The 16,839-nt window shown below is 31.3% G+C and overlaps 1 protein-coding gene across 1 annotated transcript; it reads right to left on the reverse strand.

Moving 5' to 3' along the window:
- Nucleotides 1-2,658: 2,658 nt before the first annotated feature.
- Nucleotides 2,659-5,142, reverse strand: LOC106103475. Its single transcript, XM_013283256.1, has 8 exons — nt 4,997-5,142; nt 4,615-4,863; nt 4,123-4,391; nt 3,581-3,767; nt 3,396-3,495; nt 3,210-3,314; nt 2,791-2,946; nt 2,659-2,712 (listed from the first exon to the last, which is right to left on the reverse strand). The coding sequence occupies exons 1-8, from the start codon at nt 5,140-5,142 to the stop codon at nt 2,659-2,661; spliced, it is 1,266 nt and encodes a 421-aa protein (XP_013138710.1).
- Nucleotides 5,143-16,839: the final 11,697 nt, after the last annotated feature.

Here is a 16,839-nt window from a genome sequence, read left to right on the forward strand (position 1 = left end):
AAACCGAGTGTATGGTCGGAATAAGTAATTAAAAGGATTATAACGTTCATAAATTTTAAACTAAACTTGTAACTAATGCAATAATAGCGATTCCACGTTGGTATTGTAAATCCTAGGATTACCTGCACACAGATGTTTCCACGACAATAAAGTTCCGAAGAAATTTAATTCTAAATTTATATCGTACTTTAAACAAAAAATTAAAAATAATGTCGCTATGATTTTTAGTTCGTTTAAAATATTAAAATTGTCCTGATAAATGACTAAGTATATAACGTCATATTAACAGATTATTTTTTCGCCAAAAAATATTATTAACATGCGTCTTATTTTTGAAAATTCATAAAAAAATGTTATACAGATTTATATTTTTTTAAGTTGATGTTATTTCTCAATAGTAATTTGTGGTGTAGATTTAATTTGTATTTGACTCGGACGTCCGCTGTCTCAACGTAGGACTTTAAGCTAACTTCCGCTTGTCGTCCATTTACTTTGCTCTCTTGTCGATGATACAAACTGGTAAAATATTATGTTTACAGTGTACCGTGTGACATTGTTGTTCAAGTATAGGAAGAATCGTTTCATTTGTTTTATTTTTATTTGTAACGGAATAATGTCATGGGTTTCGCCTATGGTCTAAGCTAGGTCCAGGAAAAGAGGCTATCATTAGGACTTATTCGAAGAAATTTGGGTATCTCTTGGACATTACTTGGCAGCTGGCCCATGGGCATCTTGGGGGGTGCCATTGATGACATTATTATCTGAAAGTGATTAAAGGTTGTTTAATATTACTCGAGGTAAATTGGAAAAATCCACTTCTGTTTATTATTCAGTAACTTAATCGCATCATAAATTTTCTCTCGTATTTAATTTTAGGACTTAGGGTGAGTCTGTTTTACACAAAAAGACAATCAATATCGGAAAGGTAAATAAAGTCGTTTTCGTTTTGTTGCAGTGAGAGATGACATCATGAAATATCCGTAGCTCCTTTTATGAATACATTAATCTGAAGCGGGCCCTTCCGTCGGTTCGTTAGGGCTGACTGAACTGACAAATACCGCGCAGATTTCGTGTTTACCGGTGTATTTTAATTTGCTCTTGGGTAATTTCATAACTGTTTTATGATATGACCAGTATTTTTAAAATTAAAACCTAATCTTAAGTGAATTGGTTTTAAGTATGTTTATTGTAGCTTAATTATAAAGGCGCTTGATAATAAAACTAACATTTAAAGTACTTTACCTATGCAACGTTGTATATGCAACTTTTATAAAAAGCTTTGCATTCGTACACCGAGGTAGCCACACTGAAAAACTAAATTATTGTTTAAGTTTAAGCCACATCTGTTAATTTTTTATTTATCTATGTTGAATTTTTCAATAACATCAATTTACAACTTTAGAATTTCAGTTAAAAGTCATATTCTCAAAAATCAGTTTACCTTAGTACGCAATTATTTTAGTCAGTGTTTAGGGAAATGACAGCCTTTTGTATTTTTAAACTCTTTTAACCCAGTCATTATTTTACAAATATATTTAAGAAAATAAAACGTTTATCAGAAAATCTCGTCAATATCCGTACTGGATTTTAGAAAAGCTCGTGATTTCGTAAGCATCATTCATCGGTCGCCAGTCAACGCAGGTGGCCGCGATCGAAGCTATCACGGTACGTGCCTATCGCAACGAATTGAAAGCAAAGCGACGATCAAACGTGATGGAAACCGTCCACCCTTAACCGATTATTCGACACACGAAAATGATTCAAACACAAATCGATACTAACCAGTTTAGATTGATTACTTTGACGTAAGCCATTCTCAAGTTAAATAGAAATTTATAATAAACATAAAATCTGTATTTATGTTCTCACACTGTGAGTTTTAATGTTTTAATTCATACTGATAAGATTTGAGAGTAACTCCTTAATCGTGAAATAATCGTGTTTTGAAGTAATAAATAAATTACAAAATTATAGGTAAAAATAATATCTTATAAAGCGCAAAAATTGAAAAACAGTTACTTCTAGAGAAAGGTAGCAAGTAACATTAATTTACAAATAAAATAAAACATAAGAGAAACTAATCAGAACTCCATTTATATTGTGTTGTTATAAGCAACCTAATTACACTAGATTACCAACTCTAAACGTGCATACAGCGTGTTGGAATAGCAAATGACGTGGAGTGACGTACAGCATAATTTAAGTTTGGGCGACCTATCTGTCATTTGTTGGTTTGACACACTCCATAAACAAGTGCTTTATTTGGTTAGCTACCAATTTTAAAACAATAACACAACGAACATTAAATACTTTTTAATTTATATATAACATGATCTTCTACTAGGGAGAGTAGGACTAGATTAAGTTAAAATCAACGAAGTCAGAAACGATTAACCCTTTGCTTAAAAAATGTTAATATTCTTTATCGAACATTAAAATCTTTTTGCAACCATTACAAAACTACTATGCTTGAAATAAAAGTTATTAATATTATTATAGTAAAACCATTGTTTTTGTGTCAATATATTTAATTGTGAATTGTTTTAGCGTTTTAATTAAAATATTTTTACTGTTGTACTGTCGATTATTTCATAGCGGCATTGTTGCAAAGCACTTGTGAAACTTAATAAATATTTTTTTTTAATTTCCAAACATTCCCTAAATGTTTGTTTGTCTTAACATATTAAAGAAAGAATAAGCGGATGCCATATTCTGAAAAGAATAACGATACAGAATTTTAAATTATTACGTTTACAAAATAACATTAAAGTATTCTTTGACAAATCTTACCGTAGAAAACGTCTCGACAGAGACATCTTTGAATCCCGGGGCATTTAGTTGTAGCGGTCGAAGCGATCTTTGCATTATTAAAATAATGTAAGGTCGTATAATATTACCAATTTTCCAAAAGGGTATATCCAAACAAGCCTCGCCAACAGATCTCAACTGAAAATTCATGAATACTTCTATACTAATATTATAAAGAGGAAAGATTTGTATTTAGTGTTATAGTATGTATTCGATTCACGTTAAAAGTACTGGGCAGATTTAAAAAAATTTTTCACCATTAGATAGGCAATTTATCTGTGAATAACATAGGCTAATTTTAATTTGAAGCGTGCGAAATCACGAGCAACAGCTAGTATTTATTAAATGTATAACCTTTATCAAAAATGTAATTTCAACATTCAATATAATGAAATACTCACCTTCAATCCCATAACTGTACTCAAATAACTGGGAATAAATACTTCAATAATTGTTCCACCGCACAGTAACATTGTAATGCCATTTATTTCACCGTCTTTAAGTTTCTGCAATATTTTGAACAAATTAAGTAAAAAGTATTGTAATTCTAAGTAAATATTTATAATAGGATTAAAAAAAATAATAACCTCAGCACTGCAATAGGCGGTCAAGCAAACGACAGGACCACCAGCTTTTTGTTCAAACATAAGTAATTTTTTGTATACTCTCGTATAGTTTTCCAGAAGCCTGAGAAGTGGTATAAACCTTTTAGAATTACCTCAGAATAACACAATTTTAAATTCACAAAAATTGTTACTAAAATACTTTTTACCTGTACATAGACTGATGTTCGCGTACAATCATGTCCATTCTGTACTTGACTTTAGAATGAAACTGTTCAGTTTCTTCTTTATTAGTCGGTATCTTAAGTCCTTCCATGAGATCTTGAATGTACCATATAATTAGATCCGCTTTTGTTGTTATTTGTCCAATCCAAAATATCTGTGTTTGGATCATAACTACGAATAATGTGCAAATTTTAAAAGAAATCATTTTTTCGGTCAAACTGAATAGACTGAAATTTATTTTCTATACTTTATGTATACTAATATAATAAAGCGAAAACACACACCACTTCATGGCGTAGGATGTCAGTAATCACAGCATGTTGTTGAATAACTTTTCTTTTATAAAAAAGCCCTACTCTCACGACACAAATGTAAAAATTGAATTAAGTCTTAATATAATAATTTCATGCGGATGAAGCCACACGGGAAGGGCTAGTATTAATGTAAAGCTCTCATTTTAACAATCACTTTCTCTACGTATGTGTTAACGCTTATAATTTTCAGTGTGTTACTATTTACAACTTACATATGTAACTGTAAGCATATCCCAAAGAACAGAAGTTGGAGAATACAAAGGCCAGTTCGTAGGCCGGTGCCTTGGTGAAATCGGCGTCGAAGAACCAGAAGGGGAAAAGAAGGGGAGGACTTGTCCCGTCACCTGGCTCGTGAGTCACCATATACCAAAATAACCAAAGTAGTGTGATAAACACCACACCGATGCCAATGAAACTTGTGAACACGACAGACAGAATACACATTTTCCAAATCTTTAGTTGATTTGCGAAAAACCTTGATCTATGGAATTAACATTTTAAATTGTAATACCATTGCTATGCTAATTGTTTTTTTCTAATACGCCGGAATATTAGGGTCATGTTAACAAAACAAGATCCTAACATCAAAGCAGATTTTGGGATCTCAGTATTTTAATTAATTTACTTAAGTTACATTACAATTTTATTTTTATAAATGTAAGGATATTATGTAATTAAAAAAGTATAGAAGTAACAAAATGCACCTGTATTTTTTTCCATCCGTGCATACGAATTTAAAATCTTCTCGAAGTGTTTCCAAAAATATGCGATATTCAGGTAAATTTATAACAGTGCATAAAAGCATTAGTATTTCATACAGTAAGATAATGAAATAACATCCAGCCTCCGTTATTGTAGCCAAATCGTTTACCCTAACGCCATAGGATGTGGTTACCGACAGAAGAAATAAAGCGAGCAATGTCGTAACACCAAGAATGACAACAGATAAATATCTGAAAAAAAAAATAGTCTTAAATAGTATCTTAAATAAAAATATAGTAGAAAAACTATCGGATATAAAGACAAATCGCTTATAGCGATCAAGAAGTTTGAGACCTTGAGACTGAAGTTTGGTTTATGTCCTACCTCCATATTGGTTTAGGTTCGTTATCCAATACTAGAAAGAATTTTAAAACATAATAACATGTACAATGATATTTATATGGATCTACCAATCCATCTGAAATGTTAAAATTATCTTTGTTATAAAATGCCTTAAACTTTTTCATCATGTTGTTTTAGAAATCCCCTCTTTTTCAAATAATTAGATAAAGGTAAACGAAAATAGATGTATTTTGTTATCAACTCGTTGTAGCAGACTAAAGTAAATAAAATGCATAGCTTTCTTATATAGCTCTATTGTTTCAATTTCTATAATGTGACATTAAAATTCAATAAGTGACAAAGGAGTTTCTTCTTTGAATTTTACTGTGAAGTCTCGTCTTGTCATTAGTTGAAGACGACAAGGACTCTATAATAGAATTTCAAGAGCCAAATTACAGCCCCGCGTCTTAAGCATCGCGCCTCGGGCTATATTGCAAAAAGTAATCGCTCCTACATTCTTAATGCTTAAGAAGCATATTATAGTTTGCAAATCATCATCAACCTGCACTTTTCTCGGAAAGTCTGCACGTGTTAAACTCTTCCATATTTCTCTATCTAAAAGACTCTACATGTTATATAGTATATACGCTTAGAACATGTGTATATAATCCCTAACTTAAATCTGGAATCATAGGTAACGTTCAAAAATTTGAAAAAAATGGTTGTTTCTAAATTTCCATGTTATTTCGTATTTCTGTTTTAGTTTCTCAATTCCTGATTTCTTAACATGTAAATTTTTTTGTCCACTATAACTATAATTAAAAACGTTAACAAAGATATAACTGTAACGGGTAAATTACATTATTGTTTAAAAACAACAACAAACAGTTGTAAAACCGATTTGCAGGATAACGAATAAAATATATTCTGCATAAAATTGTGAGTAGCTTTAATTAATGAAGCGTATTAACGCGCTTAAAAACGAGATGATAAATGCAAAAACGGCAAAAATGAGCCGCTTGCCTTGCTTTTAATTAATTACCATCTGTTAAAGACTTTTTCATAAAAAATGTTAATACTTACATTCCTAAGGTTATCTAGATTATAATTTTACAAAATAAATAAGGATTACCAAGTCTTTTGGAGTATTAAAAGAGATATACTTTAATTTTGTATGAAATGTCCCCAGATGTCATTCGAAGCCACTGCCTCAAGATATACAAGGTTAATTTGATTATGCCGTAGATTGTCTATTAAAGTGACGACGACCATATTACGCTTGTTAAACAGCACAACCTAAAAGTAATCTTACCCTTAATTTCGTAGACCTATTACGGTTACATGCAACAATAAACATATATAACGTAATTAGTTTGAAAACGTTAAAAGCTTTTGAAGCGCACCTGACATTTTCACGGTCAGTAAAAGCAATCTATATAGTACTTGTAAATTTATTTCATATTGATAAAAGCTTCGGCATACACTACTCATAGTATTTTGTTAAATTATTTAATTAAATTTATACGATGTGGTCATTCCCAGTATATTTCAATATAAATAACTATTTTTTTAAATGTTGTGCGTTGAAACAACTGTGATCACAAAGGAAGTCGCTTTGATAAAATTTAGTTTGAGAAATCTGTAATAATCGTATCTGTAAGTAGATTTTTTTTAATAACAGATACTAATTCTACTGTGAATAGTTAGTGTCGTTAAAAACAGAAGCCACCTGATGAGTGCTATATCAATTTAACATGCGTCGAATTTCCCGGAAATCCAGGTCGCGTCACATCCGCTACCGGAAACGGTCGCTACGACATACCGGAACTCATTATTTTTCACACGTGTAGAGGTTTTATGTGACATGCGACACTTGATACCTATTTTTAGCTCTATGAAGATATATGAATAATATAAAAAGTTAGTAAATGACATATGATTTCTTATAAACTGAATAATAATTTTCCCTTACTTTTGTAACATGGATTGACTAGAAAACATGTTGAAATTTTAAAAAAGCTAATTTATATTGTACAAGTTATCACTTGTATAGAAAACCTTAAAAATCGAAGTCTTTAATTCAAACCTGCTTTTTTATTGATTCGTTTTAAAGATATTTGCTCATTTATAAATTACATAACCTTGTGTACGTATGACTCTAGTGCGCATTAAACAAAGTATAAAAGCAATAGGAAAGCTTGTTGAAACTTTTCAGAGGAAAAGCAAAATAAATCATAACTTTGTGGTTTCGTCTGAGGATTAATAACATCCACGGACGGCCACTCGAATCATATCGATAAGCAATTTGCTATAAAATTTATTGCTTTAATTTTATTTTATATTTCTCTTAACATTGTTCGATAGTATTGAATTATTTTTATTTATATGGACAATATCTCTTTAAGATGTCCAATAAAATGAAAAATAACTTACATACAAAACACCTTAGATATAATGTAATTTTGGTTTATCAGTTCTTGAGATTATCCGACGACAAAAAGTATTTAATTAGTAAATATTCTCATCTTATTTCTGTTGTAAAGAAATAAACTACATAAATGCGGTGTGCTACTTTTAACATCTTATTCTACAAGAATCAGTGTCAACATCTAATGCACAAGAACACTTTCAACATTTTTCTTATTCATGCGCTCCGCAGTGCAATTTACTAAAAGCGAGTCAACAACTCAGTGGAGAAAATTGTACGCCCAATCTCGTTCTGATCAAAATATTTTTTATGCAATAGCGTTTATATCACGAATTATACACTAGGCTTCAGAAATTTCCTATTTAAGGCTGTGTTACCATGTTCTTTTGTTTTAAAAAAGGTACATGGGGACTTATATCGAATCTCCATATTTCCATGGTTGAGTATGAACGCATGAAATTCAATTATAACGGATGGGAAAATTTAATTTCTCTCCCATCGTGTTTCCCGGACAATTTATTTATTCATAGCTCCTGTTACGAGTAGATTTCTAATTGCTTTATTGGAAAAACAGTATCTTATGTGAAATGTACATTATCGCACACACTTGCATAGGTCTACTATAGAATATTCTTATTTTTTAATGTTTGTTTTCTACGCCAATAATTAAATTAAGATTTTATTTTTGGAAAAAGGAACATTAAATGGAAGTCGAAAATGAAAATGCTAACGAAAAGTAATCAATATGAGAGGTAAGAATAATTATTTTGTAGAACATACACACGATCATTAAAGGACGACTCAAGTTGAGCAAGTAATGAGAACATGAACGACGTAATTTAAGCTCTCAACTTAAAGACAAGTCACGTATACTGTACGTTAACTTTCTCTCAACGTGAATATGTCACATTTAAAATAGAAAAATAAGCATTTTATGCTCCCTATATGTTATTACGTAGCCCAACAATTACAGTGTATTATGTTTAATCATACTAATATAATAAATGCTAGAATAGATGGATGTTTGTTATAAAGTGTTTTAAAATCAGTTACCAATCTTATTGAAATTTGGAACAGATGTAAAACACTGTCTTCAGTTATAAAGTTTTCTTTTAATTCCGCATGGACGAAGTTATGGGCAAAAGCTCGAGTTTAATATTTGTATAAAAGTGCATGTGAACCGTACTTTCATTTACTCAGGTCCCGTGTGTTTTGTGCGGAGTTTTACGTCGCGTAATCACTCACACGGTAGTTGTTTGCGTTTACACATCTTTTTATTTACGCAAGTCTTAACACCAATTCTACGGATTTTTCTTTTCTTTTTATGGGTACTGAAGTAGAATTAATTAATATATATTTATAATTCAGATAACGGACCTTAGCTTCCAGTAATATTAGAAAAAAATTGGTAGTTAGTTGTCTGATTCTTAGTTTCACTAATCTTTGAGAAGTCGTCATAACTATCCTTAGTCTATCATCTTTTAAGTATCATATCATAAACACAAGAAAGTATAATTTCCTTAAAACGAAAATAAAAAAGATTGTAGAATGCGATGGTCACTTCATAAACTCGAAGTGATAAACTTGCAATATAAATTCATAGAAGTTCCGATCGCTTTCAAACTCGACATCTGTAACCTCGTTGAATTTAAACTCATAAATACTTTGACCGTGGAAATTTTTGAAATAGGTTACTTTTAAAGAACGTATTCAGTTACTTGTTAAATTATTTTCTGATCCCTTATTGACAAATAAAAATAAGAAATCATCACACAAAGTGATCATGCTATAGTTCAAAAATTCTATTCCTTAGTTAACTCTTTTTTTTTATTTGAATTAAATTTTTTTAGCATTAGACGTTAACTTGATTCATTGTTTTGTTTAATAGTTTTGATTGTAATCTCAATATAGCTACGAGTATGTATGTGTCAAGTGCGCGTCAGAATTAATGTGTTCCATAATAGGTTCGGTGCTTTGACCAGCGACATATTGGCAGTGGCAGGTTGATTGGTATCGGTTGATTGTTTATTGCAATGTTCTGAAACTATTATTCACAATTTGCAACATCGATAATTAAGTTCGGACCTAAACTTTACAGGAAATTCTATCGAGAAAACGTACGTTAGGACGGGCATATACATTCCAGGAGCTGGCAAACTTGCATTCAAGCCACTGGTATATGCAAACGCTAACTGACATGCAGGTAACAACGAAGCATCACACTGACTTATTTATTTACTGGCATAGGTATACGCATTGAGTGGATTATATGGCACATGCCAGTATTTAACATACCAGCTAAAATCCATTTTACTGGCATGTGTATTCTCGTAGATATTGGATTACGAGCTTCCTTTTTGTTATACCAATTTTTGTATATAAATCCATCCGGTATTACCTGTTAATAAATTAATTAGCGAGTAACATCACAAAAATAATTTTCCTCCCCTCGTGTAGCAGGAGGTGCGGCTTAATGCTCTTGTGGAGCCATTCAGTTCATAATCCTATCAATAATCCAATGCCACAAACAATAGCCTTTGTTTTAGATAATAAATTTATTTAATACAATATCAAAAAGAATTAAACATTGAGCCTCTCTTTACATTTTTCTAAGTCAAAAACCAATATTCCATGTTCATATTTTTATCAATAAATGGATCGTGTATTGGTGTACATATACGTATTAAAACACTAGAATTTAATACGTAGATAGCCTACGGTAAAATTCGAGTTAAAGTACTGCTACGAGTCGTAGCTTCACAGGATCCTTTAACTTGCTTATTACTGGTTTTTAAGCACATTTTCTCAAAAATAAATAAATGCAAAGTTCATACTTAAATTGAAAAACAATTCCTTTTGAGAGTTATTACAAACATTACAATTCGTTGTTATTAGTATATAGAATACAAGCTAAGCCCGCGACTTCGTCTGCGTGAAATTAAATAAATTAGCCAATGTTACTCAGATAAATTACCTTGCTACCGGTGAAAGAATTTTAAAATCGACCTAGTAGTTTTTAAGTCATTTCTATATACAAAAATGCAAGTCTTTTCGCTTTATAATATTAATATAGATAAAAACTTGATGTATTAGTCACAATATTATGTACATACGTAAATTGTTATATATAGTTTACATAAAAATCATTTCACACGTGTTAGTCGAGCAAATATCGCTTACAATTAGTTACAATAGTGATATAACATTGTATGTATGTTTGTATAACAGATTAATGCTCGCTATTGGTGAACGGTAATAACACACGCCGGTGATCGATACCGCCAATTAACTCGAGATCCTATTAATATGAATCAACGTTCAGACTTCCATGTATTTTTGTTGTCCTATAAAATACGTTTTATATACTCGTAGAAACTTATTGCTTGAGTAATTTAATAAAAGTTTGGATATATGTATAGCGAAAATTACATTTCGCCTGCGACTCCGTGAGCGTGGAATTTAAAAAACAAAAGTGAGTATCTTCTACATTTATACCAAATTTTATCGAAATCCGTTTAGCCGTTTAGACTATCTAATCTAAACTTTCGCATTTACATTATTAGTATAATTATTTTATTAAAAGTATTTGCTCTCTAATAAACTATAACTACAATTATCAACAAAACGCTAACTTCATATAGAGTAAAAGCTAAAAGTGACTTGTTTTTCAGAACTTTAATAAGCGCAAGCATGCAGCGAATGAAGGGATTCAAACTTTTGCTTTAACGCTTCAGTAAACAGAAATTCAGAAAGAACGCCAGCGTTCAGCATAATCTGAAAAAACGTTGTTCGTACAGAGTTTTGCATGTTGTTGCAGCTGCAGAGAGCTACCTACCATGCAAATACAAGCCATTTATTGTTTTTAAATTTTCTTTTTGGAAATATTGTGTAAACAATGTTTGAACAGCAAAATACTGAATTTATTTTATCAAGTTTTATTTCTCGTATTCAGAAACTTGAAATGTATGGTCCTTAAAGAAGTGAGATTAATTAATATAAAGAGTTGGCAAAGAACCGCAGTTCCATTGGTGTCCTCGTCGCTGGCATATCCTCTTCAAATATAAAAAAAAACAGTGCACTATGTAAGATGTAGTAAGAGTAATTGTGAAAACAAAAATGAAGGCTAAACGGCCAGTGTAATAAAATGTTGTAACGCATTTAAATTCTATGTTTTAATTGTACAAAACCTCTTTGATCAAACAGAGAAAACAAAATTAAATTCAGTATGTCATATTTATTGGTTTGTTGAAATTTATCAAATGGTACAGCTGGAATATGTGAATGTATGTGTCGCGGTATAATCCGCGATCTCATTCAAGTAACATGTTATCGCACTTTACACTCGCTTCCACTTTATATCCGTGTCGTCACAATCAAGGGCTTTACTGTAATACTGCTCTCATACCGACGCAATACATCGCATTCATACCTGACAATTGCAAGCGAAATATGGGTTTTAGTTTATTTTATTGACATCAAAATATATACAAAATGATTATTGGGAAAAACGTGATTCAATTTTCTAAGTGGTGTCGTAAAGGTTAATCGCACCGATATCGGCTATAGGCCATTAAGAGAACGAATTAATTTTTCATGCAACGCGCGAAACGTAATTTGGAATTTGCCACGTGAAATCCAACGTCCATTTTTTGTTTGATGTGATATATTAAAATTCGAATTTGAGTATTATAACTATGCAACATGTTGTTTTCGTATTAATACTAATTCGGTTTGTGGCAATGTTTAAGAGTAAATATGACAAAATAAAACGAAACGATATTTCCTTATGGCCACAAAACAAACATATTGGAGCCGCTCGATTTTATTCGAAAGCTTCACAGAGCGCTGCGGTGACCGCCGGTAGACATTTTCCATTAATTGATTGCGCTGTTTTCATATTGAAATGGAGGCAGTGTATTGGTAAAAATGTTTTATTTTAGCGACGTCGACAAATTGATAATCCGATTACAACACACAAGAAAATTTAATTTCATTCGCACCCCGGTTAACTTTATACGCACACCTTCTAAAACAGACATTTTTAATCATTAATTTATGAAATACGGTTTTAAAAAGATTTCAGTTTTAAATACTGAACTTTTATAAATATATTATATTTTAATTCTACACAAGTGATGTAACCCGTAAGTTGTTACCACTAAAAACATCATTACTTCCGAGAAATCCGAATAGGCCTAAATTATTAGTGATTTAAAAAAAATGTTCATTATTACTTGATCAATAATCTTGATAAAATCTTTGCTTAAAATATTTTCATCGATTTTGTTTACCTCTACAAGATTTATTTAGAAATATCAAAGTAAAATTTATATTAATAAATTTCTTCAGACATACCCGGCGGGACGCTCAAAAATTTATATTGCGAAATATATTTCATAAAATGACATTTTAATTATATGAAGTAACCATACAAGTAGCTCGAATACCTCACGGTTATTAATTTATTGGGAGCATATACTTACCATAAATATTAATTATTAGAACGTAAGAGCAAGCGAAGAGCTACATCTAAGTTAATGCATGCTAAGTTGGAGTACAATGAAATTCAATAACTTTGAAAAGAGTTTACTTTTTAAATCTTATTTCCACTTATATGTGTAACCACGACAGTGGTAAAAGTTCTTTTCCTAATAGACTTTATTTAAATCCACTTTTCAACACAGCTTTTCGCATAAATGTAAAATATGATCTGTCTGCCGCCGAATTAAATGAGAGAAAATTTTAATAAGGACGAGTAAAATTATAAAAAATGTCAACGTTCCCCGACCTAAATAAAGGAGAGCATTTATTTTAATTACACATGTGGCGGAGCGTACTAAGCATGTGAATAATGCTGGTGGTGTGAAAAATAATGAGCGCAGTAATAGCTTCGAGTGTGTCCGGTGGCAGAGACCGATGCTACCCCCCCGCCCCGTTGTACCCTCGCCCCGCTGGTGCCGGGGAAATTGAAATACTACCTGTGAAGGTGACATGTATTTTGTAAACCGACAGATTTATTTTCTCAGTTTCATTAAACCGACAATCTACAAATACAGCCCACATAAAACAAGATTTGAACCAAAATGGTGAATTACAAAGAATCATGTTTTTGTTAATAATAAATTTGCTTAAGTTAGTAAATTATGATCAGTAAATTGACCAAGGAAATAACCATTAATTTTCTTACATAGGCTAGTCGATGCGCAAGTTAATGGGCCACCTAACGTTAATAGACCACAAGGGGATGAATGTAGAGAACATTGGCTAATTGATCTCACTTATCGAGCAATTAAGTATTACTTCTGAGTACAGACGTCAGTCGGTATCATATTATATCAGATAAAAATATATAAAATTACTTTTAAAAACCAACCAACTTCGTATTCTTCGACTAGAATAAGAATATATCGATGGAATCTCTGCATAGTGACCTTACCGATACTCTTACACGTACCTACAACAAAGTGCCATCTATTAATCTTTTTTTTTGCTTGTATTAGTGCCATCTATTGTTCAGTTACGTAAATGTATCTGATACAATCATTTATATGCAGTGTTTTTAAGTGTAATGAAAATATCACCAAAGTTTTTACAGCAAGTTTTATCAAATTGACTAGAGTCTCATTTTCAAAATAAACACAATATAATAGAAAATTACATAAGTGTGAATTTTTTAGTAGTCAACATAGTAACATAGTTGCAGAGGTTCTAGTTAAAATTAATTCTAAGTTCGACAGTGAAAAGCCTAAGCGATCAGCATGAGCGGCGCCACTTAGACCTGAAACGTTGAGATAAGTCACGTATTCAATGCGCTAATTTTGGTTGAAACTGTTTTAAGCCTTCCGTCTTTGAAAGAGCTATGGTTTTTCATTTCAAAGTGTATGCATGATACTAGATGATGTTGCAAAACTGTGAAGATATGAATTTCCTTTAAAAAATGTATGAATTTACTCTATTATTTTTATTGAATACGGTAATGTAGCTCAGTAGATACTTATTTATGTATTGAGGATATACTCTATATGTTAAACAAATACTCGTACTAGATGTGCGAAAAACCTGTTATTTACAACGAAAAACTTATCTTAATGAACGCAATAATGAATTAATTTTTACGACTATGTTCGACAAAGTACGTCGTATACGAGTCAAGTGAATATTAAGCGACTATAGAGAACACTTGCAATACCCAGTACACGAGCTACACGTGAATTATAACGCTCCATCGAACATTGAAAATAGACAAGAAGGAAAGAGGCGGGCTTTATTCAATAATAATTTTCACTCCAATCGCTCTATTTGCTCGCTGCCGTGCCATCTGATATTGAATATGGATAAAGTGAATTATATTCAGAGTGGCGAGCACCGTCGACTCGCAGTTTCAGATAAGAGGATTACTTACAACTTATAATTGGTTCTCTATTCAATTGAAAGAAAAAGGCGAGGACCTTTGGTGCCGAGATATGATCAAGTTTCCTCAACTTTAGATATATTAAGGAGACGGTTTTAATTAGAAATTTGATCAAGATTAAAAGGTAAGTATGCTTTCAAAACATACTAAAAAATATTCTTTTATGAATTGAAATAACTTAAAAACTAATAGGCCGATTTCAAAAATTCTTTCACCGTTAAAGAGCTACATTCTCAGTGAGTAACATAGAACATATGTTTATTATTATTTTAATTTCACGCAGGCGAAGTCACAGTAACAGCTAATTCTGAAATAAACCAACAAAATTAAGTCGTAAGTTAGTTAAAGTTAATTCTATGTTTTCGTCTTTGATGTTTAATACCAAACATTTTTTTTAATCCGTACCCAAAGTAAAACTCTCACCTTTAATCGTTTTATGTTTTTCAAAAGCAAAAGTCGTGCTAACAAAGTTATTTTGCCTGTGTTCGAAAAACTCGTCGCATTGTCCGGTGTTAAGTGGAGAGGACGGACATGTTTGCTGCTAACACAATTACCGCTGCACTGACGGCCTCCTGCAATCTGAAGCCAATTCAATTAACATCGGCTTTTAAGTTCACCTATTGTGCCCTGCGTACGTACACTCGACAGCCCATTACATTTGACGTTGATTGATTTTCTCGTTAGTATTTTGTTTTCATAAACAATACCCACATGTAACTTTTAAAACATTTGAAACCTCAGTGCTAATAAAGTGTTGAGCCAAAAACAATTGATTACCTCCTCCAATTTCAATGTACCTTTTTCAAATGTTTATAGCTATAATTTAACTTCCTATATGTTTAACTTTTTGTGTATAAAATATATCTATAACCACTTTTAATATATATTTTCATTATTGACTACTGGCATAAAAATAATTTGTATTTATTAATGATAATCTAAACTTTAGTATAAATTAGAATCAGTAATGAAATTTTGTAAATTAATATTCTAACGTTTTATTTTAATAATTACCAAAACATGCGTGTTCTATTTTGTTTGCGGTATATACTAAATAGTTAGCTGTAATTTTAATTAGCTACAAAAAAATAATTAAGCTATCATCTATATCACAGGCAATATTAACTTAAAGATAGACAGACAACGAAAAAAACTAAACTTGAATAATAGTAAACAGTACAATATATTTATTTACTTAGTGTTATCAAGATACCGCTATATGTACAGAATAGTCTAGTTTTCTCTCTCGAAAGCTAATACTAATTAGCTTACGCCCGCGACTCCGTCCGCAATGAATTAAAAACCTTATGCATTCTTTTATCTATGCTATATTTAATCGAGATCCGTTCAGTAGTTTATGCTACAAAGTCTAACAGACATCCGTCCATCTAAACATTCGTACATATAATATTAGTACGGTTATCCGTAAAGTGTAATTACGTGTAATTCGAATATTTCATGTTATAATTTATACAACTGAGATAATAAATTCGCTTAAAAAGGGTCTTTACATGTGTTAGTTTCCGACCGCATCGTCCGCGGTCACTCTATTTGCCAGACATTATCAGCGCCTCGAATTTTCTACAATCTCTGTCCTTTGTGTCCGCAACTGGTCATGACATGTCGATTACGATATCCTGCGGGCTGCGGTCGTGTGTACACACGAACATCATTGTTATTCTACTCTAATATGAATTTAATTGTAGTTATAATGAAAATCGTTGATGTCTTTTGTATGTTACAAAGTCATTCTAAATTTTCTTTTTTACATTATAAAGTATACCCATATTCATCATACCTTATTGCTCTTTGCTTTTTCTTTCTTATACTTTTTTCCGTAATTGTAAAAAATCGATTGTTCATTTCGGAAAATTCAACGAACTTGTTTTAAAACAAAAATACACTTTATTTTTATGCGTAACTACTTCCAAATTGTCATAAATATAAATTGTTTTGTCTCTTACTGAAGTAATAATAGTAATAAAAGTATTAGATGAATCTAAATAAATAAATCGTCTTAAAATTACAACGTCGTCAATTTAATCC

The sequence above is a fragment of the Papilio polytes genome, unplaced genomic scaffold (assembly GCF_000836215.1).
Source record: "Papilio polytes unplaced genomic scaffold, Ppol_1.0 DF823731.1, whole genome shotgun sequence".
NCBI lineage: Eukaryota > Metazoa > Arthropoda > Insecta > Lepidoptera > Papilionidae > Papilio > Papilio polytes.